The sequence below is a fragment of the Phyllopteryx taeniolatus genome, chromosome 2, assembly GCF_024500385.1.
Source record: "Phyllopteryx taeniolatus isolate TA_2022b chromosome 2, UOR_Ptae_1.2, whole genome shotgun sequence".
Taxonomy (NCBI): Eukaryota; Metazoa; Chordata; class Actinopteri; order Syngnathiformes; family Syngnathidae; genus Phyllopteryx; species Phyllopteryx taeniolatus.
In genome coordinates, this window is record NC_084503.1 from 24,288,588 (window position 1) to 24,314,426 (window position 25,839).

Genomic DNA, 25,839 nt, shown 5'->3' on the forward strand with positions numbered 1-25,839 from the left:
ACATTTTTCTTCAGAATAATGATTTGGAAGAATAATTAGTTTAAAAAATATTTTAATTCCTTTGTAAATAAGAAAAAAGCCAGATGAGGGGGGACAAGCAAATAAGTTTTATTTGCACAAGGAAAGGAAGAACACATACACTTGATTGGGTACACTTTCACCAAGTATAATAGAATCACTGTCATCAAGCCTGGTGGGATGGTGCTGGTGTACCTAATATTCCGACTCAGGGGCCCAGGATGAAGCGCTCCATCTTCATCATGTAGGCCGGCTTTAGAAAGCGCTGCAGTTCTCGTTTGCTCAGCCACATGATGCTGCCGTTGGGCTCTGCATTGCGTGTAGTATCATGCGTCAGAATGGCTTTGAAGAAGAAGATCTTGGATCCCACTGTGGTGTCGCTGCGGGTGGTTTTGGGCAGCTTGTACTTGTACACACCGCATGGTGCCTGACCCAGGAAGGTGGCCTTGAGGGCGGGCTCTGTTGGAGGGGGGAAAAAAAGACACCAAGCTGTCAATCATCTACGTGGGACTTCAGATCAGTGATCTGAGAGAGGATTAAGATCACAAATAATTTGTTTTGTATACGTGTGATGATGTCACAGCGAGACTTGCCTCTCAAGCACACACAAACCTCCATCTGAATGTCGTCAAAATGGGACTTTTATTTTATTGTACTGTTATGGTGCAGTGTATTGTTTGCAGTGTATTCAATTGAAAATAGGTTGAAAACTATTAGGAAATCTTTGTATTCTTTTTTTTATCTACGTTTTAGACAATGATCCATCTTTATTGGACTTGGGGTTTGTACAGAGGTAGAAGGGTTTTCCTGATTTTGGGGGTTGATTGTGGGGGTGCGTATTATACTTGAGAAGGTATTAAACAAGAAATTACGGCACGTGAAAAACCGTTGTGGTGGTGAGATCAGAGTGACAAAGGAGGAGTCATCTAAAGCGACATGCTCCATCATGGCCGCCTCGGGTGCTTGACTGCTCATACCTGTGAGGCAGGCGAGCGCCCTCTCGGCCGTGTGCCTCAGTGTCTCTCCCGATCGCCACTGGGCCTGAGGCAGCAGCCACAGCTTGGTGCTTCCCACCTGCTGCTCGGACAGCAGCACCAGCGAGTCGGACAGGAGGCGCCACGATGAGCTCAGGTCCTTATCCACGTCTGTACATGCACACACAGGGACGGTGTCGCTTAGCAACTGGGGTAACCCTTGACACCCGACATCCTTTGGGAAATGTGACAGGGAATAAATGTACAAGAAGGAGGAGGAGGAATAGAAGAAGCAGTAGCAGTGGTGGTAGAGGTTGTCGAAGGATTAGAAGGAGAAGAAGCAGTAGTACTAGTAGAAGGAATAGTAGTACAGGGATAGAAGGGGAAGAAGAACAAGTAGTAGTAGCAGTCCTACTAGTAGAAGAAGGAGTCGAACTAGAAGGAGCAAAAGAAGTAATATTAGTTGTAATTGCAGTAGTAATACTGGTATTAGTAGTAGTAATATTAGTAGTAGTAGCAGTAAAAGTATGGCCAAAGTAGTAGTAATAATAGCAGAAGGGTAGAGGTAGTAGCAGTAGTTGTAGAAGTTGTACAAGTAGTAGTAGTAATTGTAGATATGTAGAGTATTCTTGACCTGTTACTCTGGGCGCGGGCCTGAATGTCTTGAGTTTGCGCTCCCATTCGTCCTCCAGATCCTGCGTCAGTACGATGTCTTGCTCCTTGCGCTCGTCGTCGTCCTCATCCTCGTCGTAATCGTCGGCCTGCCTTCTCCTCAGCCTCTCTGCGTCCTCCAACAGGCGCAGCTCGTGCTCACACAGGATGCTTTTCTCCAGCTCCATCTGACAATATAGTGCAGTTGCAAAACACTTTAAATCAATAATCCATCACCGTAATGTCATCTGTCCTGTCACCTGGCGATAGCTCACGGGGTAGAGAACCTTTGTCCCTAGTTTTTCATAAGTCCTCAGTAGTGATGGACAGTTGATACCGAGGCTTTGGAGCTTGTGTCGCTCTTCCTGAAGCGGAGTGATTCGAAACGCTGTGTCGGAGCTCGTATCAAAACACCAGGGTCACGTGATCGAAGCTTCGAACGTCATCGCTGTTTTGCTTCACGCTTCATTACTTCAAAACTTTTCATTGGCTCAAAGTCTTTCAGTGTGTGTCATTGGCTCAGGGAGTTTCATTTATTCTTTGGGTTAATCTGGAATGTGTTTTAGAGTATGAGGGAGAGCATCTGCATATTTTATTGTAATGACGATATCATCATTATTTGGTACGAATGAACAAAACACTTGAATGACCATACAAACTTTTCTGAACTTTTATTGCTGTCATGGGAACCAGTGCCAGTGCTTCAGTCGTGCTCTTTAGAGGTTGCTATGGCTTCAGTTGTCCACCAGATGTCACCGTCACTGAAGCCTTGAAGCTTCGAATCTTTTTTGGCACAATTGTTAGTAAAGCCTCAAAGCTTCATGAGGCTTCACTTCCCCACCACTAGTCCTCAATCCAAAAAAAATAATACAAAATAAAAAAAAATCTAATAAAAAGCTTTTATGGATATTATCACATTTTGAGATGTTTTTTCTTTCTTTCAAATGCTTGGCTAACCACCCTGTCTATGAATGACTTCTTTCCCCCCAAAACACTGACTCTGTATGACATATATAAGTAGCATGAAATAAACCACCAAGAACTAGCTCTCTATCCCTGCTAAAAGTCAGGGAGGGTTTTAAGTGTATGGGGTGGCAATGTATCATGTAACAGTCCATAAATAAAGCCCTATGTTGTAGAGAGGTTTGCTTACCTTTCCATTTATTTATTGATTGATTTATTTATTTATTAAAACTTGTCACCTATCTTTCATTATGTTATAAAATATTTTAAGGGCCATATCGGCCTTACTTTATAAAATATATTATATTCCTGTTCCGTTTAGTCTTTATTTTAGATAGCGAGTTTGAGGCTTCATGGGCGCTGCCATTTTGTGCGTGACGTCCATGCTACGTTCCCTGAACCTTGGGAAGTTTGACACTCCATAGTGCAGCACTAGTGTGTGAAATGAGACAGACAGTTTTGTGAACTGTAACTAAATGATGATAATAATAAAAATCAACATACTAACACTACAAATGTTGAATCCCATTCTTTTATAAAGGTGTTAAACGCACCTGCTGCATCATTTGAGCAAAGCGCTGCTCCACGGGATTCAGATCTGCCGAGATGACCGGCGGCCGCTGCAAATACACAGCAGCCATCAGAGTCCAAGGGGAATGCTGCCTTTCCGCAGCTAATTTGTTCCGCAAGTTTGAACGACATAGGGAACTCTTGGAAAACGGACGAACCCCACAGTTCGCCACCGGTGTCCTCTCAAAACGGGGCAAATAACGAAGCAGAGGGCGACTTGCCATCATTCCACAGTGAGCCGCCATCTACTTCTGTGACGTCCACTGTCTGCCCAAAAATATCCACCAACCCAGAGCTTTTGGTGAAACACGAGTGGAACTATGCTCCTCACCTTTTTGTTACCATATTAAAAGAAAACAACGCAAAAATAAAATTAATTTTTGAATTAAATCAGGAAAACATCGCATAAATACGCCCAAAAGGGGGTATGAGTTTGCGTTGAAGTTCGAACCAGGAAATATACGAGAGTTTAAATCGGCAATGAATTCCTCAACGCCGCCTTTACAGCTTCGTGCCGATGGCGGCGTTAAGCTAGGAGGGTCAAAGTCGTCAACCCATTCCATGCGTGTGGATGGCAATAAAACCAAAAGACTAAGGATGCCGGTGCACTGTGTTACATACGTTTGAGACAAACCCATAAAATTACTATAAGGGAATTAGGAGTAACCTTTCACAGGTAAAAAAATATATATATTTTTTAAAGTGTTATATATAATAGCAAGCGCTTTGACATAAATAGGTAAACTTCATGAAAATCTATTGAGCAATGAGCACGTGACGACTTTATTTCAATGTCAATGCATTGCCTTCTATGGTAACATCGACCTTCCCAACATGGCCACCAGGTAGGAACGTTTGCTAGCTGAGTTGAGACAGCACGCCAGCGTATCTAGTCTTCATAGCTATGTCATACATGGCTACCCACAATTCTTTGTAGTAAGCGGACAAGTCCATTCCAATTATCGTGGGGGAGTGGTGTGTCAAAATATTGTTTTAAGTTATGTTTAATTGTGTCAATAAACGTTTAGACGCATTGTACGACATAAAATAAATTTTAATGTGCGACATTTAATTACTTTTAAAGGAAATATTAACTTTTAGTTAGTTACTAACTATTCTGTCGTGATACATTTACCCATTAAAACGTAACGACATTATTATCAACTACTACGACTAGCGTCTGGGAGCCTTCAATGTCACGTTTGTGGTCTTTGCGTGGCTAATTTGTGTTAAGTTTTCATACATTTAAAATGTTTAAATTTACTTGTTTGGTCGTAAACTCTTTAGGTACTGTTTGCCGACAAGCGGCCGCCAATGGAACCTCGTTGTAAGTCGTTTTTTATGCTAACTCGCTAGCCCTGTAAGCATCGTATACACATAAAATACAGTCAGTACCTGTGCGTGTTGAAGCTAATGGGAGCTAGTAGTAAGATAAGATGAGTTAATTGTTAATAAATTGTGTTTTTATGGGATGTTGCATTTAGAAGCAGTAGGACCTTCCAGAGCGCTGCCTTCAGGCTCCAGGAGGCCGCAGCGAACAGCCAAGACTCCGCTGAAGCCTCCAGAGACTTCAGGTAACTGTTTCCCCCATTAATTATATTATGGATTCAAGGGCGTTATTAATCCGATGATCGTGATTGATTGATTGATTGATGGGATTCAAACCCGCAGCCATGTCCCTCCACTGCCCGGCCAGGACAGTCCACTCCGGTGGGCCGGAAAGAAGTTTGAGGAGTTGCCCATACTACACATAAAAGCCACGTATAACAAGTAAGCTCATTTCATCGTCACAACTGGTGGTAGTATGTTAGCATTTTGTCAATTGTCGCCTGAAATGCTACCAGACAACAGGGTGTGATGTAAAATCTTGCCACCTTTTTTACGCAGGTTGCTATTTTGTGATGTTAGCATATCAACTCTTGGCATGTTAGCGTTTTAGCCATTCTCAATCTAAAATATTGTAAGATTCCGAAATCGATCTTCCAAGTGAATTTTTAACTCAGGTGGTTGTCTCAGTTTGCAACTGCATGTTAGCATTTTGTCAATTTTCATGCATGTCGAATCTTGATCTGCCTTAGGGCTTTTTGCACCCAGCTTGTTAGCTTGCTATATGGCAGCATATTGACTCTTAAAAGTCAGAGGACAAAGATGTTAAAAACATGTCTTGATAACTCTAGAACCCCTTTACATACCCCATCTGCCATTTAGAAGGGATTATATAGCAGACATACAGACTTTAAAAATAAGACTTTAAATATGATTCAGAATGCGCCTTCCGGTCTTCGGCTCTATCCGGCGCTGTGACGCAACACGAGCCAAACAGCCTGTTCATTCGGCGTTGTGTGCTATTGTTCCATGCTGTTGTTCTGTCCTTGTATATTTGTTGTCGTATGATTTAGCGATTTCACAATGGTTTATTGTGTGGCATTTGGTTGTACAAATGGTAAGAGTTTCTTTGGCTTTCCAAGTGAAAAAGGAATACGTGACCAGTGGATAGGGAAAGTCAATTGGCAGGGGAAGAAACGTGGTCAGCTATGGGTGCCAAGGAAGCATTACAAACTCTGTGCTGATCACTTTGAACCGGCGTGTTTTGAGAAAGACTTAGCAGAAAGCATTGGATCCACAGGTGTTATCGTACTGACTGTTAGCACATTAGCATTTTGTCAATCTCTACTTGAAATAGTACCTGATGACAGGGCATCATGTAAAATCCCGCAAAAGTTTTGTACTCAAATTTTACTTCCACACACAACAACAAAAAATGGACCAAGTAACTCGAATAACACCTAACTTGGGACACTCTTAAGTCAAGGTACAACTGTATATGTTGTATATTATGTTTGTTTTCACTGCCTTCCTTTCTAATCAAACGGTGCTATGAACGAGGCATCTTTAGAGATGCCACGTGGTGGTATCATGTAACACGGGACACGCTTTCGCCCCCAGCACACACATCCAGCTGACGGACTGCGAGGGCCAGTCCTTGGTCAGGACCTCGTGCGGGACGGAAGGCTTCAAGAACATCAAGAAGTCCACGCCGGTCGCCGCACAGACTGCCGCCATCTCCGCTGCGGCCGTACGTATTTATTAGTCATTATTTGTCTGCAACATTGCATTTCATATTTTTAGATTTGTCTCCCCCCCCCCCCCTGAAAAGAAAGCGACTGCCAAGGGCGTGACATTTGTTCGTGTCGTTGTCAAAGGTCTTGGTCCAGGACGCTTGGTGAGTGGACTTTCTTTTTTAATTTTCCAGAGTTGAAACTGCTACTACCGTATGTGTTGGTGTTAAGCGAGTATCAAAGGATTGTAATGTGTATTTGCTTTTTCCTTGGCTCACACTTTTTGTAAAAGGAGGATCAACCGCAACAAGAACTTTTAAGAATAATGTACATTGGAAGTTAAAAATTACTTAACAAAAAAAGAATAGATTAACTGTGTATGCAAGTGTATATATATTTCTGTATACATTTATACACACAAACATATATATATACATGATGTGTGTTGTAACTTATCAAAAAAATGTATATAGCATTTTGACCCTGGATTAGATTGTCTTCCCTCGCTGTCTTTGTTGCAGTCTGCCATCAAAGGTTTGAGCATGGGGGGCCTGGAGGTGGTCTCTATCACGGACAACACGCCTGTGCCACACAACGGCTGCAGACCGCGCAAAGCCCGGAGGATGTAATCATATTTTTCGAAAACAACAAAAACAAACAACTTCGTTTCAAACGTCTTGACCACTTGTGACAATAAAGCTACATCAGAACAACATGTGGACACGGCTGGTCGTCTTGACGACCCAAGCAGCAGGCGGATCATGGAAGCCAGGAGACCAAAACAACCTTGTACCACTTTTTATTTGTATATACATGATGCACTGTTACCGAGAAAACAACAAAAAACAACTTTTTGGATCTTCACATAAATATATAAAGTGGTGTGTTTCTATTTGACAGACTCCCTAATGACAGACTCATTCAGGAATTCGTGATGTGCAGCAAAATGGAGGACGCACACTTAATGCTAAGTTAGCCCTTCATAAGCAACATGGTCATCTATGCACAGTCCAGAGATTTAAAAAAAACAAAAATGTACTTCACGCCCATTAAGATGATCTGATATAAAGTGCATTAAACTGATGGCATGGCAGGGATACATTGGACAGCAGAACGGTTCCACGCAGGTGATGCAGAGAAAGTCTTCAAAAATAAAATGATTCTGGACTGCAGGTGATTTTCTTTTGCCCCTTTTTTATGATATGATATGAGAGCCACAAGTTGACATTTTACATGAATAAAGTTGGTTGTATGAGGGGGAATAAAGGCATATCAAAAAGTTAGAAATTTATGAGTGTTTAGGGGGAAATACAAATATTAAGGACAAATACATTTAATATGAATCATTTAAAAAAAAGTCAAAATATTACAAAAGGATGAAAACAGTATGAAGAGCTGTAATTGGAGAAAAAAAAAGTCATGTAATTTGAGAAATATATATTTTTAAGTGTAATTCACTTAAAGAATATTGTGTATAACAAGTTATGAGGAAAAGTGACAATTTTACTCGAAAAAAAATCTCACTAACAATGTAAAATGACATTTTGCAAAATAAATTCCAACACGCAGTTTTACAATTTTAATGACTTTTTTCCTAAATATAACTTCAACTTGATCTCACTTTTCCTTATAACATTGACTTATTTTTTTATGTAATTGTGCAACACAATATTATTGTAAAATGAAACATTTATCCTTGTAAAATTACAACTTTTCCCTCAAAATTTTTTTTTTTAGCTTATTACAATTATTTTTTTGCTTGCATTACTAACTTCATGCGCCTGTACAGTGCAAACACTTCTACTGCCGACTCCTGCCTTGTTTGCATTTTTCTTGCTGATAGCTTGATTTTTGTTTTCTTTTTCTCTTTTAAAGTACCCCAGACACTGTGACTCATGGATACTTTTTAAATCTGTGTGTACTTGTTTTTTTTTGTAGATTCAGTCAGATATGCCCTCACTGTAACATGAGCATGAACAAGACCACCAAAACAAGAGGCCTTCCTTTTTCACTCAGGACTATCACAAACTCTTTCAGAAGATGGCGATATTAGAGATGAAAATGCACCACCTCAAAGTGTTTGTGGAAGTAAATGGACAGTCGGTGAACTAAAGCACCTTACTGATGTCCCAAAACAGTGGACATGAGCAGACTCATGACGGATGCAGCCTGTTATAGCGGCAATAAATCCGGCAATGACTCTGCCAGCAACCCTGCTTGGAATTTGCTGGGACCAAAACCTAAAGCTATGGGTCAGTGGACAACATATCACCAACAAATGGAGGAAACTAGATGGCCAGCACTGAATGTTTCTTCAACCCCAAGGAATGAAGGGCATTGGACTGTTGCTGCAGCGAAACTTAAGGAAAAAGAGCAAACCTGTCCAAAACATCAATGTCCAAATTACAAACAGATTTGGACCACGACAAGACCCACAACCCCTGTAAGAATGCTCATCTCACAGCACAGATGAAAGGTATGACGCTACGGGCAGCCGTGGCCCAATGGTTAAGATCATCGCCTACCACCGTGGGTGACCTAGGTTCTAGACGGTTCAAGCTGTGGTGTCCTTGAGCAAGACACTGAGACCCCGAAATGCTCCCCGGGGCGCTTCCGCTGCCCCCTGCTCCAGTGTGCTCCACTAATATGTGTATGTGTTCACTGTGATGGGTTAAGTGCAGAGAACAGATTTTGTGTGCATGCACGCATGGTCATGACAATAAAAGGTGATTCTTCTTCTTCTAAATCATACAAGGAAAAAAGGCATTGGGCCACAAACATTGATAATCGATGATGTCGCTATTAATAGTGTAAAACGCTTTTGCAGTGAGAAGAACATGAAAGTGTTGTGTTTTACTAACGACATGGTGTCTGACATCTCAAAGAAAATCATGGAGTTCACCATACAGTGAAATCTGTCATCATACACATTGGAACCTTGGATGTTGTTAAACAGCAATCAGAATTACTGAAACTGGATGTTATTGCTCTCCGAAGCAAAGTGCAATGTTTGAATGCTGACGTGTTTTTAAATGGACCTACCCCAACAGTACGCCGAGATGAACATTTCAGCAGGCTTTTACAGCTAAATAAGTGGCTTAAAGAAGTGTGTCACACCCTACCCGTGAGCTTCATTGACAAATTAAACATTTTCTGGGAACGGAGACATCTTTTCCAAGGAGATGCTCTCTGTCGAAACAATGTTTTACATTGTGCGTCATTCAAAATCGCAAAAGGAAAATTTGGGACTGAATAGCGCACTACAAGTAGGTCTCCTGCAGGTCAGGAGATGCAGAAGGATGCACTGTCATCAAAACAATCAGGCGACTCGAGGCGCAAAACGAGCCTACTCTCATCCAGCCTAAATACTTTATTGGATGTCACGGACAGGATTAAGAGCATTGTTGGAATATGTTCTCCAATCCCATTTTGCCTGAAACCAACATCCATTCCTCACATTCCACCTCGCCTGAAACCAACATCCACTAAGATGCGAAGGGCCCCTCCTCCACCCATGAAGAATCGTAAACTTGAATCAGATATGTGCGGGGTTGTGGCTACATATCAAATATAAACATTCTTCTCCAGAATAAGTCACACCCCTGTGGAGATCAGGAATTTTTCATCCCTGTAATTACAAGGGCCAAAAAGTTGACAGAAAAAACTAAAGCTACAAGCTTCGTGAGTATAAAATGTGAACTGAACAAAGCCTCCAGTTACTGTATCTCTGCAAGACAAGCTGTATTCAATGTCAGGTCACTGGGTAACAAAGCAATGTTGATTATTGACATCATTACGACCTATGATCTAGACCTTTTACTACTAAATGAAACATGGTTAACAGAAAGCAGCTGTAATACCATACCAATGAGGCAACACCAGCAAATTTTTATTTTATATGAATGTGAGTGCGAATGGTCGTTTGTATATATGCCCTGTGATTGGCTGGCAATCAGTTCAGGGTGTACCCCAGCTCTTGCCCGCAGTTAGCTGGGGTAGGCTCCAGCACGCCCGTGACCTGGTACAGAAAATGGATGGATGGATGAACAAGTGTCGAATTTGGGGGAAAAAAAGGCAGCCGAATTGCTATTTTTAAATCATAATTTCAGTGTGAAGAAATTTTAATGGGTGATTTTAGCTCTTTTGAATATATCTGTTTTTTAGTAAAAGGTAATAATAATAATTTATAGACCAAGGTGCAATGAACAATTTTTGGAGGAATTTTCACACAGAAGTGCTGTCAGTGATCTGTACTGACTACAACTATTTCATCATAACAGGAGAATGTAACATTCATGTTGACAATAGCAAAACTCCACACAGGCGGGGCCGGGATTTGAACCCCGGTCCTTAGAACTGTGAGGCAGATGTACTAACCAGTCGTTCACCGTGCAGGCCTGTATTATACAATAGACCACAATTAAGATTACAACGGAAGAAATGTATAAACATAAGAAATACAAATTCACACAACGGTGCATTGTTTTTAGACTTTCATTTAAACATTTTTCTCTGAAACTCCAACTGTTTCATATTAAATAAAACAATTTCTCTCTTAACATTACGTTCTTCTTGTAAAGTACAATTTTTTCCTCAAGGAAAACAACTTTTTAACGTCACACTGCAACTTTTTCTTGTGACATTGGTAATTTTTCTTATAAAATGCAAACTGATGAGGATTTTTTTTTTTTTTTTTTAAACATTGCAACGTAATTCAAATTACAACTTTTATTCCTCAAAGAAATGTTTTAACGTAACGACTTTTTTCCTGCACAAACTAAAACTTAACTGACTTTTTCATTGTAAAATCCCAACTTTTTTCTCATAACATCACATTACAACTCTATTCTTGTAATATTCCAAGATTTTTCTTGAATTTGAACATTACGTGCAAGTATGAATATGAATAATCTGGTCACATAGTGCAAACCTGATGTCAGCAGGGCATTAGACCAGAAGCAGCAGCAGAGACTTCTACTGTTGACAACCTTCATGTCATCTACTACGAACGACCCACAAGTCTTCTACTGTGGAGGACCAACGTCTTAAGAGCCGATGTGGCCTCCATCAAGGCACTTTGACTTCAGACCGATGAAGAAAATGGCTGACTTCAGACTTTTTTTTTTTTTTTTTTACTTTACCGAGTATTGCACTTAAGCGTCGTGTGTGATACGTCGCCGTCACTCGCCCTGGAGGTTGCTGAGCTCCAGGTCATCTTTGCGTCTGCGGTGCTGCTGGCTTATGAGGGAGCTGAAGGGGTAGAGCTTGGCCTTGGCCGGGTATCTCTGTCCTGCCACGTCCACCTCGTAGTCCCCTCGGTTGACGAAGTCCGCGGTGACTGCAGCGGGCAGGCCGTCGGGTCCAGGGGGCGGCGACACGAACCCGAGGCACACGTGTCTCTCCAGGGTGTAGCTGTAGGCGCTGCTGGTGGTGGCGCCAGCCAGATGCCCATTGCAGTAGATGGGCTCGCCCCACCAGGGCCACAGGTCCAGCTCAGTGTCATGGTCATCCAGGACCAACATGACGAAGCGGCGACACACGCCGTCGTGACGCTGCTGCAGCAGAGCCGAGCGACCCACAAAATCTGTGTCCTAACACGCAAGATGAGATGACAGAACATACGCTTATCACTAACGCCGCCCACAAAGGACGGCAAAGCACTCACTTTATCATGTGGGTGTCAAGTTCACACTTTGATACTGACTGACTAGTGGCCCGACTTGAGAATTTTTTGAGACACGAGCCATTGCTTGGTCCATTTTATACTTTTGTTGCGAGCTTTAATTTGAATTACTAGCAAGCTTCAGATACAGTGCCGCTTGAGTGATGTGGAAAACAAAAATGGAGAGCCAAAGTCCCCAATACACTCTCAGCCGTTTCTTCAACGGTGCAGCCAAACACTCCCAAGGAGCATGGAGGAGACACTAACCGCATACAAAAAAATAAAACGAGAACACAGACACACACAAATCAAGACACACGCACACAAAAATGCCAAAACATGCACACAAAAACTAAATGCATAAACACACAAAAACCAAAAGGCCCACATTCACATAGACAAAAGCACCAATACATAAACACTCACACTAAAATACGCACACACAGACAGACACATAATGGCAGACACACACGAAAGACGTATACAGAAACATGTACATACACCACAAAGACACGATACAAAAAGAACACCCACACCGACACACAAATGACTGACTTAAACAAAGATGCACATTCAGAAAGACACACGAGTATCATGACACATACACACACAGACACACATACACAATGACACACACAAAAAGACAAAAGCACACAGACATAGGCATAGACACGCACACACAAAAGTAAAAAAGCAAAGACACAATTTTAATTGTGATGCAGTCAAAAATATTTCCATTACTTCCAATGGCGAAAATGAATTTGAAATCTGAAAAAAATCTCCTGGAATGTATGCTTTTCGAGAAGCCTACTAATCCTCACCCCAGTTAAGTGTACGCTATGATACAATGCGATATGTATGATATTGGCAGTGTCTACCTTATCAAATTTGACGCGGAACTCGCGTCCACACTCGAGCGGCGTGGTGAAGGCATCCAGGTCTTGTCCCCAGAAGGCGAAGAACTTCTCAATGCGCAGGCTGCGCAGCGCGTAGTACCCGGCGTTGCGGATGCCGTATTTCTGACCAACCGACATCACCTCGTTGTACACGTGCAGCGCGTACTATGGAGAAGAGGATATCCTTGACAACCTGCTAACGGTTCATGTACTAATACGTTCTTTATCCTCACTAGTCAGACAACTTTGGCATACTAGTTAGACAACTACTTATTACTTAAGAGGCAAGGCTGCGCACCAGTTGACAACTGCGTGCTACTTGCACTACTAGTGCGGTTAAAAAAAATCCCACTAGTTAACATCTAGTGCTTCACTAGTTGTCTAGTACCACACACTTGTCAACTAGTTCACAGTTTTGTCTCAATAGTAGCATGTAGTTGTACTACTACAATGCAAAAGTTGTCCTACTAGTGTGGAGAAAATACAACTAGTAAGACAATCATTCTAGTAGTGCATACTATTTGTTCTACTAGCGCATCTTACAAATGAGGGGAAAAAGCATAACTACAAGGACCTGAGGCTATCCTTGATATCAAACACAGTTGAAACCAGGTTTACATACTGTAAATTCTTGATTAAAACGTTTTTCCTCACTGCCTGTTTTAGGTCAAATGGGATTACCAAAAATATTTCTATTTATGAAATGACAGAACAATGAGAGAAGAATGTATTTGGGCAATATTTCATTACTTTCTTCAACGTCAGAAGTTTACATGCAGAAAGGTTACTACGCCTTTAAACAATTTGGGAAAACCAAGGTGATGATGTCATGTCTTTGGAAGCTTCTGACAGGTTTATTGACAACATTTGCAGATACAGCTGTGGATGTATTTGAAAGCAGACCTGAAACACACGGCCTCTTTGTGTAAAATCATGGGAAAGTAAAATTAAATCCTGCCAAGATATCAGGAAGAAACTTGTGGACTTGCACAAGTCTGGTTTATCCTTGGGTGCATTTTCCAGATGCCTAACGGTGCCACGTTCATCTGTTCAAACAATTACAACCACGTATAAGCCAACCATCATACCACTCAGGAAGGAGATGGGTTCTGTGTCCCAGAGATGAATGTGCTTTGGTCCGAAATGTGCATATCAACCCAAGAACAAAAGACCTGAAGATGCTGGCTGAAGCTGGTGAGTGTCATTATCCACAGTGAAACGAGTAGTAGACCGAAATGGGCTGAAAGGCAACTCTGCCAAGAAGAAGCCATTTCTCCAAAAGAAACAAAAAGAAAAAAACAGATTACAGTTTGCAAATGCGCACAGGACCAAAGACCTTGATTTTGGAAGACATGTCCTATTGTCCTGTGGTCTGGCAAAACAAAAATTGAACAGTTTGGCTATAATGAGCATCGTTAAGTTTGGAGGAAAAAGGGGGAAGCTTGCAAGCCTGAGAGCACCATCCCCAACTGTGACATTTGGTTGTAGCAGCGTCACATTGTGGAGTTGATTTGCTCCAGGAGAGACTGGTGCACTTCACAAACTAGATGGCATCATGAGGAAAGAACATCATGTGGAAATACTGACACAACATCTCAAGACATAAGCCACAAAGTTAAAGCTTTGCCGCAAATGGTTGTTCCAAATGGACAATGACCCAAAGCATACTTAAAAAATTATTTCAAAGTGGCTTAACGATAACAAGTCAATGTTTTGGAGTGACCATCGGAAAGCCCTGATGTCGTTACTATTGCAAATTTATGGGCAGACCTTAAAAGGCATGTGCGAGCAAGGTGGAATGGGCCAAAATTCCTGACAACTATTGTGAGAAGCTTGTGGAAGGATATCCAAAACGTTGGACCCAAGTCATACACTTTAAAGGCAATGGTACCAAATACGAATGAAATGTATGTTAACTTCTGACTTTGAAGAATGTAATGAAAAATGGTCCAAATAAATTTACCTCTCTCATTATTCTGGCATTTAGCAAAGAGAAATAATTTTGGTAACCCTAACTGACCTGAAACAGGAAAAGTTTAGTCTGATTTAATTTCAGTCAGTGAGGGAAAAAAAAGTGTCTCTCTTTATATGGTGTATGAAAACTTCTGGTTTCAACTGTCCTGTGAACCCTCGCGATTCGGCACCTGCAGATTCACCTATTCAAGGTTGTTTTTTTTCCCAAATCTTATTGTTTTTGTTTTAATTTGCAGTCGGGCCCGGTCTCTATTCCCCGCAAATAGCGAGGATGGACTGTATATCGAATAAATCCTCAAATGATAGGAGCGAGTCATTAAAGTTGCGAAGCATAGCGTACCTCGATGGGGATGTAGAGCATGAAACCTGGCTCGCCCGTGTGGGTCATGCTCATCACTCGGATGCCGTTAGCGTAGCCCACACTCATCTCCTGCCAACACAAAGTAACAAATGTTACCATTAATTCAATTAATTAATTATTAATTTAAATTATTTACAGTCATAAACCTATACATGATAAGGTCGAATCAAGCCAAACTACTCACTTTTTGCAGACACGTAATGCTGAGTGAACCATGTGGTTTCTCATTGCTATTCATTGGGCTAGGGACCAGGCCCTGCAGTTGATTTTCAGGGCCCGGTGAGGTAGTGATTGACAATGAAAATTAAATTCATGAGAACTAAGTAATAACATAGTAAATACGGAATATTGAACTTTTTTATTAAGGTTTTTTTTTTTCTTTGAAACATTACAGCTTTTAGTCTTGTCACATTCCGACATTTTTCTCAATAAAGATCAATTAAGCGATCTAGCATTGCACTTTGCGACTTAAAATTCACATTTTGCGCCTCAAAAAACACATTGGGAAACATTTCAATCCAGCCGCCATCCATGTTTATATGCGTGAGGTGCGTTCATGGACTCTCCGTAAATGGGAGCGAATGTGTTCTTTGTTCAGAAAATTATTTGTATCAGAATGCTTTACTTAATGCACTGTATGATCACACTCTCATAGTATAGAATTTATTTTGTTTTGCAAAATAAGACTAGATAAGATACAATATTGCGTTAATAGTGAGCCAGAGCTGTTAGGAATGCAAAGTTATCAATGTCCTTTCGCCATCGTTCCTGTCATACTGTGTTGCCTGTTTTTGTTTGCACATTAAAGGTTTGAGGACAAAGATGTTATGGGGTCAGTTAAAATTCATATTTGCTTTGTTTATATGTTGTGTAACACATGCACGTCATTTCCAGGAAGTTGTCAACTATCGTTGAGCTAAAAATGTGGTTTTTATTACACTTATTGAGCACTCCCCGAACATAACCAAAGCTCAAGACACCGGGGTGTAGTTACTCTGTTCACCGCAAGGGCTACCGGAAGTGACGTTGCAATTGCCAAACACAGCGCGATACAATCTATATGGAATGGCGAGCAACGTGTTGGAATATGAGGAGGAGGATTTTTACGTACAGGAGGACCCAAGTGAACTTGGCATCGTCAAACCGTACATGTTTGAGCCAATCAGGAGGTCGTAACCTGACAGTGACAACGACGAGCAGCCAAGTAGCAGATGTCCAACGGAATAAGAGAGTGGCCACTGGGCCGCGCAGAGCGGATTGGAAATACAGACTGGTATGTTTGTGCATCCCATAAATCCATAATTTACATGCTCCAGCATCCTCACTTGTCGATAGAAACAGGAAGTCATGGATAAAATATAACAGGCATGCCATGCCCATGGGGTCAGACAGTTGTGGGGGAAAAAAGCAGTTCTTAGCAGTTCTTCAGTCATAACTAGAAATATTGGCACCCCTGGCGTGCCAATATTTTTTAGCACGACTATACGTATTATATATTCATATGTTTCAGTGACACGGCACAAGCTTTTCCATAGTATGCAGTATTCTTATATATTGTGTGCCCCTCGCACGAGTAGCTTTATAACACGCCGCACAGAAAGTCTTTGCCGTGTCTGTTGGCTTGTCATATTGGCAAAAGTACAGACGACAGTGCTGAAAAGTACTGCGTGGGTGTTTTTTTTCCTACTGCCCAGTGCATAATAACCATAATAGAGTCGTAGGTACATACAAGGAAATCCTCACGTCTTGTCTGCGCTGTTTCGCCGCTGCGCCATGGCACCTGAGAGATTTAGTTCTCTTGCTGGCGGTTGAGGTCCCGATGGCCGTAGGAAAAATAGTTGGCACCGCAACTGGTTTCAGTCTCTGCGTAACGACACCTGTGTATCCAATGCTTTCTGCTAAGTCTTTCTCAAAACACACCGGTTCGAAGTGATCAACACAGAATTTGGAATGCTTGCCCATAGCTGACCACGTTTCTTCCCGTCTTTTGACTTTCCCTATCCACTAGAAAGCCAAAGAAACTCTTATCACTGCCTGAACCATTTGTACAACCAAATGCCACACAATAAACCATCGTGAAATCGCTAAATCATACGACAACAAATATACAAGGACGGAGCAACAGCATCGAACAATAGCACACAACGCTGAATGAACAGGCTCTTGTGTTACGTCACAGTGCCGGATAGAGCCAAATCCCCGGAAGGCGTGGGATGCAAAAAGCAGAAGGCGCATTCTGCATCATATTTATCGATTTAACTGCAGTATATCTGCCATATAATCACTTTGAAATGGCAGATGTGGTTTGTAAAGGAGTTCTAGAGTTATAAAGAAAATGTTTAACATCTTTGTCCTATGACCTTTAAGGACTACAGTCCTGTTTTTCTTTTAACTCCTCATTTAAAAAATAAGTAAATAAATAAACAAAAAACATTCACGCAACAAGTTTCTCCTCATGTTTTTGAGATTTCAGGGTGAAAGCTGGACCTGGCTACTCGTGTGGACTGAATGGATGGCAAAAATGGGGAAATGAAATGCCACTACTTTGAGGGTAATAGCCCGTCAGCGACATAAAGTATGGGGAAAACTAAAAGAACTATAAACTAGTTCACTTTTGAGACAGTGAAATTAGTTCAAAATTTGGAACTATGAACTGAACTCGTTTATTTTTGAAACAGTGAACTAAACTTTGAAGTAGTTCACTTAGAAAATGAACTTTCCCAACACTGTGTGTGGCTTTTGTTTATTACAAAGGTGATAAGTACAGTACGCAACCATAACATTACTTACAGGTGCTTTTGCTCAGTATAGTCACTGTGTGACATATGGACAGTATAGTATACTACCATCTGATGATCTGTAAGTGGCAAAACTTTGAGTCAAGTTGGTGAAAAACGTGGCAAATGCAGCCAGAGAGGAATACGAGTAAATGGGTCATGTACCCAAACAGAGGAGGGTTTTAGTGAAGTCAGATGAAGGAAATATTTGGTTTTTTTTCTAGAGGTTTCTTTATTTTAGTTTGAACAAATGGAACACTTCCAAAACTTGTAGCAGTACAAAGAAAATGTGTCTTATTCATGGTCAGCTGGTCTAAGCTCATAAACGCACAGCCATGAACCTAATGTATTAATATGTCACAAAATGCTAAAATGATAGCTACTTAAGTGAAGATGCACAAAGGATGCTGTTTTTTTTTAAATTACCTTATCGTTTATGCACAATGTGAATTTAAGAAATAAAAAACGATTATATAACAAAGGAAACCAAATTGGCGTATGTTATTATGTGAAAGGTCTTATTTTCTCTTTTGTATTCATAATTGCTCTTTAACCAAGCAAAAATATAGTTCATCCAAATACTCGATTATTTGATATAATTTTCAGTAGGATACTTCAGTACTAAAATATTCGTTAGATGGAGCCCGACATTCAACTCCCCCATTATATTGTTGAATTTTTATTATTGAATAAAACCCGTGCTTTGGGTCCCTGTGCGGTTAACCTGCAAAAAAAGTTACTCCTCAAATTAAGAAATGATTATCAAAACTGCTCCTAAAAGAAAAAAAAATACTTTGAGCCTTGAATGAATTGTATTGTTGGGAGGGGGGAACTCTCCGGTTTATGACAGTAATTATAAAATAAGAAAGTTAGTTGTAATTTATGAGAAACATCATGAATTGTGAAAATATTGAAAATTACCAGAAAAATCAGGAATTTGTTTATTCCTTAAAGGAATACGTTTTTACTGAACAGTCCAACATTTTTTCTTGTACCAATTATATCATAAGAGTAAATCCTTAAGCTGCTCACTGAGCTGAAGTCTCACAAGATTTTCTGAAATCACACATTATGACAGCTTTTTTGAGGCATAGTTTTCCAAAATTCTTCCAAATTGTTGTGACATTTGCATTGTACCAGTTTCGAGCTGGTGTATGAGACATGTGAACCCACCTTACAGAACATGGAGGGAAAGTGGTCGGGTGTCATAGAAACGTATGACAGCTCTGCCAGAACATCCATAGCACGAGGTCCAATCAGATTTAAAGCTGAAAGAGAAGATGATATTTCGTCACAGAAGAGCAATGAGTGGACGTGGAATGCAGGCTTACCTGTGTATTTCCAGCTGACGTCCTCTAGGTGGAGGTGTGGGTCACTGGGCATGTGTTTCTTGATCCAAGACCAACAGTGGACTTGCTGGTCTGTAGGCGAGATGATGAAGAAGCTGCAAAGGACGGAACAATGGGAATGCTATTATTGTAGTCAGAAATGTTGGTCCTTTCGTGGACAAATTTGTCCTACAGATTTTGACCATATGCTACCAAATTTCAAACACTTATAATAGACAAATTACAACCAAAAAAATTTTTAGTTTTCATCATTATGTTTAGGCGAAGCATGACGCGAAGATAGCCAAACTTTTGCATGAAAGCTTAAATTTCTTGAAAATGCAGTACCCAAAGCAATTTTCACTTGCAACATGAAATTTAATAGGTGTGTCCGTCATGCATGGACCGACACAAACCCAAAAAGATACAGTAAGGCTGCCATTTTAGTTTAATTTTCAAGGTCATTTTGGCCTTTTCCAGGTGTCGTAAAAAGACAATGGAATGTTTAGTTTTTATTATTATAGGAGACTATTCAATACCTAGGACATTTAGGGGTACACATGGTAGTTTAATTGGCATTAGGAGGGGTCCCTAGACCCCAAAAATTTGAGAACCCCTGCTTTAAGGGTCTTTTTTCTAACCTGTTCTTGCTGAGGCGCACCACGCTGCAGTCGTTCTCATAGCCTCCTCGTTGGTTCAGCATGCCCGTGTGGACGATGTGTCCCACTGGAACGTCCAGGTCATTGGCGCATAGGCGCTGTAGCAGCTCCAGGGCCTCGTCGCCAGAGGACTATAGGACAGTGGTACAGACCAGAAGATATCCCATTAGGTACACACAATCTAATGAGATCCACTACAAAAATGAAGACTGAAGGTTGCTGCAGTAAAACGGAGACTGTGGAGTACAATACTACACTGTTAGCGTATGCGTTTATTCTTAGCATTTGTAGCCGTGTGGCCTCAAATGCTACAAGGATGTGGAATTTAATTGGAGAGAAGACTAAAGGCAGCACGAAAACAAATGCTGCAGCAATGTGAAGACTGTGGAATATAATACTGCAGTGTCCAGAGCTAAACCACAGAAACAGCTAACGTTAGGTTTTTTTGTTTTTTTTTTATAGTCATGTATCCTCAAATATTACAATGATGTGGAAATGTAATTAGAGAAGAGTCTGAGGCTGCACCACTTACAGTGAGTTCAAACTTGGTGAAGGACGACATGTCAATGACGCAGACGGCCTCCTTGCAGCACTTCACCTCCGCCCCAACAATGTCAAACCAGTCGGGCTTGTAGAAGGTCTTGCTCTGGTCCAGAGACAGAAGATCTGTGGGAATAAACAAGAATCCCCTCACCAATTATTCATGACAGCTGCCACTTTCATCCATACATCCGAAGCCATATAAAGGCAAGTATGGAGTCGGACACTCTTTGAAGTGACCGCGCTTGTCAAGCTGGGTTAGGATAACAACACAGACATTCCTATAAACGGCTTTGGTTTTGTCTGTCTCCCCATGGCGTTGGAGTGTGTGGGCGGTTACGTGCGCTGCATGATTCACAAACCGCATTTATTCTACTCAAAGTCATATATAGAAAAGTCTGGACAGTGACATGCGCAGGCACCATATTGTTACTAGACTTTACACCGATCTGATCGGCTTCATCCAGTGTAGTTAATGCCACTTTGGACAAATAACTGCACGTGGGGATCAAATATTTCTTGTCCAGTACTTTGACCTGGTAATGTTTTCTGCCATTTTTTCAGATCGCTGAATAGATTAGTTGTGTTACCAAGCAGGGCAGACAATGCCACTGCACTCTTTACATATGACTTCTTGTTTAACGTCTCTTGCCTTGAATTAAACATGTCCAGAAAATGGATGTTGATTCCTTTTCGAGACACAAGCGCCTCACCACAATGATCCTCATCTCCAATTTTTGCTGTACTTGTTTCTCCCAGCATGACTCGCTCTTGGAATCCCACCGACAATGACTGAGGCTCCTGCAGGGTGCGCTGGGTGCTGCTTACTTGTTATTCAGGCGGCTTAATAAAGCCTTAACCATGAATTCGTCTCCTGGTGGTTACTGACTATTGGTTAAGAAATTGCTTCATATGCAACAGTGCCCGCATTTTAAATGTAAAAATTGCAGACCATTGGTTTAATTTAAACGTGGCAGCCGAAATCGTGATCACGATTAAAACTTTATTAATTGTGCAGTCCTACTATCCTGACTTTTGGCGAGAGGCGGGGTACACCCTGGACTGGTTGCCAGCCAATCGAAGGCCCAAACAACCATTCACGCTCACAGTTTTAGACAATTCTGTGTACCTTTGCCCGGAGGAACAAAGTATTTGGGCCTCTCAAAGCCATGTTTCTCCATCCAGCGAGCTCCCTGCGTGTCCAGTCGGTCGTAGAGCGGACTTGTCCTCAGCTGCCGGCCCGTCTGGAAGTCCCAGCGAGGAACCTTTAGTTCGTACAATAGTGCTGGTAATACACACAAACATACGCATGAACAGACACACACAGCACACAACGGATTTAACTGCCCTTCTAGTTTAACCCTCCTGTTATGTTGTGGGTCAAACTGACCCATTTTAAAGTTTACATTAAATCTAGAAATAATATTATTCTACTAGTGTCATTTTTGTTCTTTTCTTCTTTTTATTACATCCATATTCAATAGAGCTAGTCCTCATTTGAGTAACAGGTGAGCTGGAGCCTAGCCCAGCTTACTTTGGGCGAGAAGCAGGGTACACACTGGACTGGTCGCTGGTCAAGAGGAAGCTGAAGTAGCCAGAGAAAAGCCAAACAAGCATGAGCACAGAGGGCTAAAGGGCGTGGAAACAGGATTTTCCAATCTTCTCAAAATAAAAAATAGCTTCACTAAATATTGACTGAAAAATTATTAATTACATTGCTATGTGCTCATTTTTGCTTTTTTTTCTATTTAATTATCTATTTATGTATGTATTTTGATGAATAAACATGAAGCAGTGGGACCCATGAACATAGTTGCGGTTACCCAAAGTAACAAACATAACAGGAGGGTTAAAGAGATGAGAATTGTGTGTGCCAACAATGACAAAATTAGGACTCACGCATGACCTCCATGACACGATGTCGCAGGAAAGTGCGGCTGCTCTGCAGGTTGCCAAAGCGCTTGATGTCCAGCGGCCACACATTGGCACTGGGGTAACCATAGGTTATCCACTCAGCCAGATACCTAAAAAAAAATAATAATAATTCACTGGTACAAAAGTATTGAAACATGAGACAATTCCTGTGGAGTCCTACTTGAGGCTGTAGTTGCTGCATCAACAAAGTATTAAGTAAAAGGTTTGAACACTTATGTACATGTGATTTGTTAACTTTAATTTTTATTTGTATTTAATTTTGTATCATGATGTCATAATAGGGTATTGTGTATAGAATTTTGAGGGAAAAAATGAATTTATCCCATTTTGGAAATTGGCTGTAACTTAAAGTCTTAATTTTTTTACAGTAAATACTTTCCGGATGCAATGTAATGCTGAAATTAAAGGAGTCTGCTGTTAAAAAAAATAATAATAAAAAGTCATGTTAAAACTGTCTTTCTGACCTTACAGTAGAATATAATTAAAATGATCTTTGGGAGAAAAAAAAAAAGAAGTCATTCAACTCTGGCCCCAGGTTGTGCCTCTAATTTAATTTTTATTATTTGAATACTTAAAAAATATATACAAATAATTCAGACTAGGGCTCTGTTCGCAAAAAAAAACTTAAATATTAAAAATTTTGCAAATTAGTATAGAGTCATTAACCCACTAGAGAGGCCCAAAAAAATTTAATGTCACTGTTATTCTTCAGAATTTATTGTGTGAATTTTTTTGGTATTATGTACTGTATAATTTCTGATGCCTCTTGGCTTTTGAAAAAGAGATTTTATCTCTCAATAAGCTGGTTAAATAAAAGATAAATAAAATGTAAAATAAGGCCCGGCCTCGAGTTGCTGGACTGTGATGTGAGACCTTTCCCTGTCAATCAAAAATTAAAATGAGTTCGCTGAGGTCAAATACTGCCTTAATATTGAGAATGTGTGCCGCTGTGGTTATGGTTTATAAACGGTTAACTTTCACGTCTCAGTGTGTGTATATGCGTATGCATGCGCTTTATGTGGAGAACACACACACAACTCCAAGCGCTGACGTTTTAATGATGTCGCCGTGGTCAAGTGAGCTTTTAAGTTCCAGCCCTAGCTTGCTAGCTCATAAGCTCGCAGGCTAGCGAATATAATACACAGTTAACTTTCCCTTAAGTGTCCCTGTTGTGTGAATCTACAGAGAAAACACCATTCAGCCAGCGGCTTGCTGCGTCGGCGTGGCAGGTGTTACCACAGCAATGAAAATGTATCAAGTCCAGAAAAAACTCCCGTGTCCATTGTATGGAACGATAACCCTCCCTACTCTGCCTCTCATTGGCTAGCACCAAGACACGTCATTATTGTAAAAAAAAAAAAAGAAAATCCAGACTTTCAAATATTCCACACGGCTTCCATAGCACGAGAAAAGAGGCAGAATTTTCCAGCACTTCCCAGACATTTTGAGCATTAATAACTACATTAAATTGTTCATTATTTCCAAAAAATAATAGACTGAGTGGGAATAGATTTATAGCATCGTTTTTTTTTAAAAATATTAATTTTAACACATTTGGACATTGCCCAACAGCGACGAAATGCTAAAATAAGGCTTTGGCCTTGACATGAATACGAACTGGAACACTGTGCCAACATTCTGACTTTTTCCCTGAAAAAAATTTTAAATAAATAAGCTTTCAGAGACTTTAGTCTACAATTATTTTCTCAAAAATATCCAACCTTTTTTTCTGTGGGGACAAAAAAAAATACTACTTTTTTTCTGAATAATATTCAACTTCTTACCTTGAAATTAGAATTAATCATAATATAATCATAATATTGAATTTCTTTCTCCAGAAAATAAAAGATTCTCAACAATATCCAACTACGGGACTCCTGTACGGAAGAATGTTGACGTATGATGTTTTGAGGTTACGAACGGCACAAAATGAACTACCGGTAGTTTCTGCAGCAGTGTAGAATACATGATACTCCGTCATTCTTGTGCACGCACAAAACCAAGGGTTAAAAAAAAGGGTAAGGGCTCAGGGGTACAATTGGGATTGGCCCTTTGCCCTTGGTTTTGCGCGTGCACGAAAACGAAGGGGTATCCCATTTCCTAGGGGAAGGGCTCAGACAAAGGGGTGTATAACCCTTGAAACCAAGTGTTAGGGGAGCTCACTTAAAAGTGAGGGGTATGGGACTCCACCCCCGCTGACAGGCGAAGAGAACAAGGAAGTACATAAATATAAGTGGGCATAATTATTGATATTTATACAAATGACAGTCATGTTTTTATCAATGTAGATACAATATAAACCATGTTTTGAATTGTTGGTTGAACGGCTCACCAAATCCTCATTTTGTTGACTTCCAGTTTAGTTCCAGATTAAACAACCATAAACTTATTATTGTTTTGTACACTGTAACATAGTCTACAGCCATGCTTCTCAAATAGTTGGGGCGCGTGTGACCCTGGAGAACATGCTTTTTTTTGGGCCGTACTAGAATTAAGTGAAATTGCACATACACTACAGTAGGTGGCAGTGGCGCTTTCGCTGTCGCTATGGTCTAGGGCTATTTTGCATCTAGCAAACGCAATGAAGTGTAAACAAACCCTCGAGACATTTGTAACAGGGATGAAAAGAGAGGCGGCAAGAGACAGAGATAATGGGCCAAAGCCTAAGACGAGGAAATATGACGAAACGTATGTAGCACTCTGTTTCACTGTGACGACTGTAGGAGACGAAGAAAGACCTGTGTGTTTACTTTACACTGGTCTACAGGAACAATTATGGCGTGTAAATAAGTCTCTCTCTTTGATAATTGCATGCTTATGTTTTACCTCAACGCTGCAAACTGTGAGATGCCTAACTGATATTCATTGTTCATGTGACAGTGAAAATAAAGTTATTTTTCTATTCTATTCTGTTTGAGATATGTTATTTTGTGTGTGTGTTTACAAATGTTTGGTTATGTGTTGTGTGATGGTTGTTGTTGGTGTTATTTATTGGCCGATCGTTAGGCCATAAAGTTAGTCTGTCAAAATATGTTCCTTCTATAAAAATGTTTTCAGAGTAGATAAAGATATAATATAGAAATGTATGCACCCTGCTACGTGGTAGGAAACATTATAAACAATTTTAAAATACCAGTCACCTTTAGAAACTGCACTAACAGAAATTTACATTAAAAAATCAATTTATAATAATAGTAACATTCATTTGACAACAGATGGCAGTTTACAAATGTAAACAATTGTCGTGTCTACCTATGACACAGCCAGCAAGGGGTGAGGGGTGTAGATGTGTAGTCGCAATTCCTAGGGATATTTAAGACAAAGGGGAAGGGCTAAGGGGTAGAATTGGGTTTGGCCCTTACTGTTTTTTATTTCATTGTTTCATATTTATGGTCAAGAAGTGTTTTTCATAAAAAAATATTTCCTGTAATTGTGACTTTTCTACTGTGTTAGCATAGGTCACTGATAGACT

The 25,839-nt window shown here is 40.6% G+C and overlaps 3 protein-coding genes across 5 annotated transcripts in view; 1 reads left to right on the plus strand and 2 right to left on the minus strand.

Annotated features, from left to right (window-relative positions):
• Positions 1 to 92: 92 nt before the first annotated feature.
• On the minus strand, positions 93 to 3,723 carry mrpl46 (mitochondrial ribosomal protein L46). The gene is made up of 4 exons (XM_061765470.1): positions 3,161 to 3,723; positions 1,627 to 1,831; positions 996 to 1,163; positions 93 to 477 (listed from the first exon to the last, which is right to left on the minus strand). Exons 1-4 carry the CDS (start codon positions 3,419 to 3,421, stop codon positions 227 to 229), a joined length of 885 nt encoding a protein of 294 aa, XP_061621454.1. The 5' UTR covers positions 3,422 to 3,723; the 3' UTR covers positions 93 to 226.
• A 501-nt stretch (positions 3,724 to 4,224) lies between these two features.
• mrps11 (mitochondrial ribosomal protein S11) lies at positions 4,225 to 7,407 on the plus strand. Its single transcript, XM_061765471.1, has 6 exons — positions 4,225 to 4,503; positions 4,661 to 4,750; positions 4,848 to 4,946; positions 6,123 to 6,252; positions 6,334 to 6,399; positions 6,757 to 7,407. The coding sequence occupies exons 1-6, from the start codon at positions 4,427 to 4,429 to the stop codon at positions 6,862 to 6,864; spliced, it is 570 nt and encodes a 189-aa protein (XP_061621455.1). The 5' UTR covers positions 4,225 to 4,426; the 3' UTR covers positions 6,865 to 7,407.
• The window catches only part of pdpr (pyruvate dehydrogenase phosphatase regulatory subunit), a 33,902-nt gene continuing 15,081 nt past the window's right edge, over positions 7,019 to 25,839 (minus strand). For all 3 annotated transcript variants that reach the window (XM_061765467.1, XM_061765469.1, XM_061765468.1), the window contains exons 10-18: positions 22,332 to 22,456; positions 21,562 to 21,717; positions 20,425 to 20,558; positions 19,875 to 20,023; positions 19,237 to 19,349; positions 19,079 to 19,173; positions 15,108 to 15,197; positions 12,776 to 12,958; positions 7,019 to 11,826 (exon numbers count right to left, since the gene is read on the minus strand). In XM_061765467.1, the coding sequence (XP_061621451.1) occupies positions 11,416 to 11,826; positions 12,776 to 12,958; positions 15,108 to 15,197; positions 19,079 to 19,173; positions 19,237 to 19,349; positions 19,875 to 20,023; positions 20,425 to 20,558; positions 21,562 to 21,717; positions 22,332 to 22,456 (1,456 nt within the window). In that variant the 3' untranslated portion in view covers positions 7,019 to 11,415. The remainder of the gene's footprint in view (positions 11,827 to 12,775; positions 12,959 to 15,107; positions 15,198 to 19,078; positions 19,174 to 19,236; positions 19,350 to 19,874; positions 20,024 to 20,424; positions 20,559 to 21,561; positions 21,718 to 22,331; positions 22,457 to 25,839) is intronic.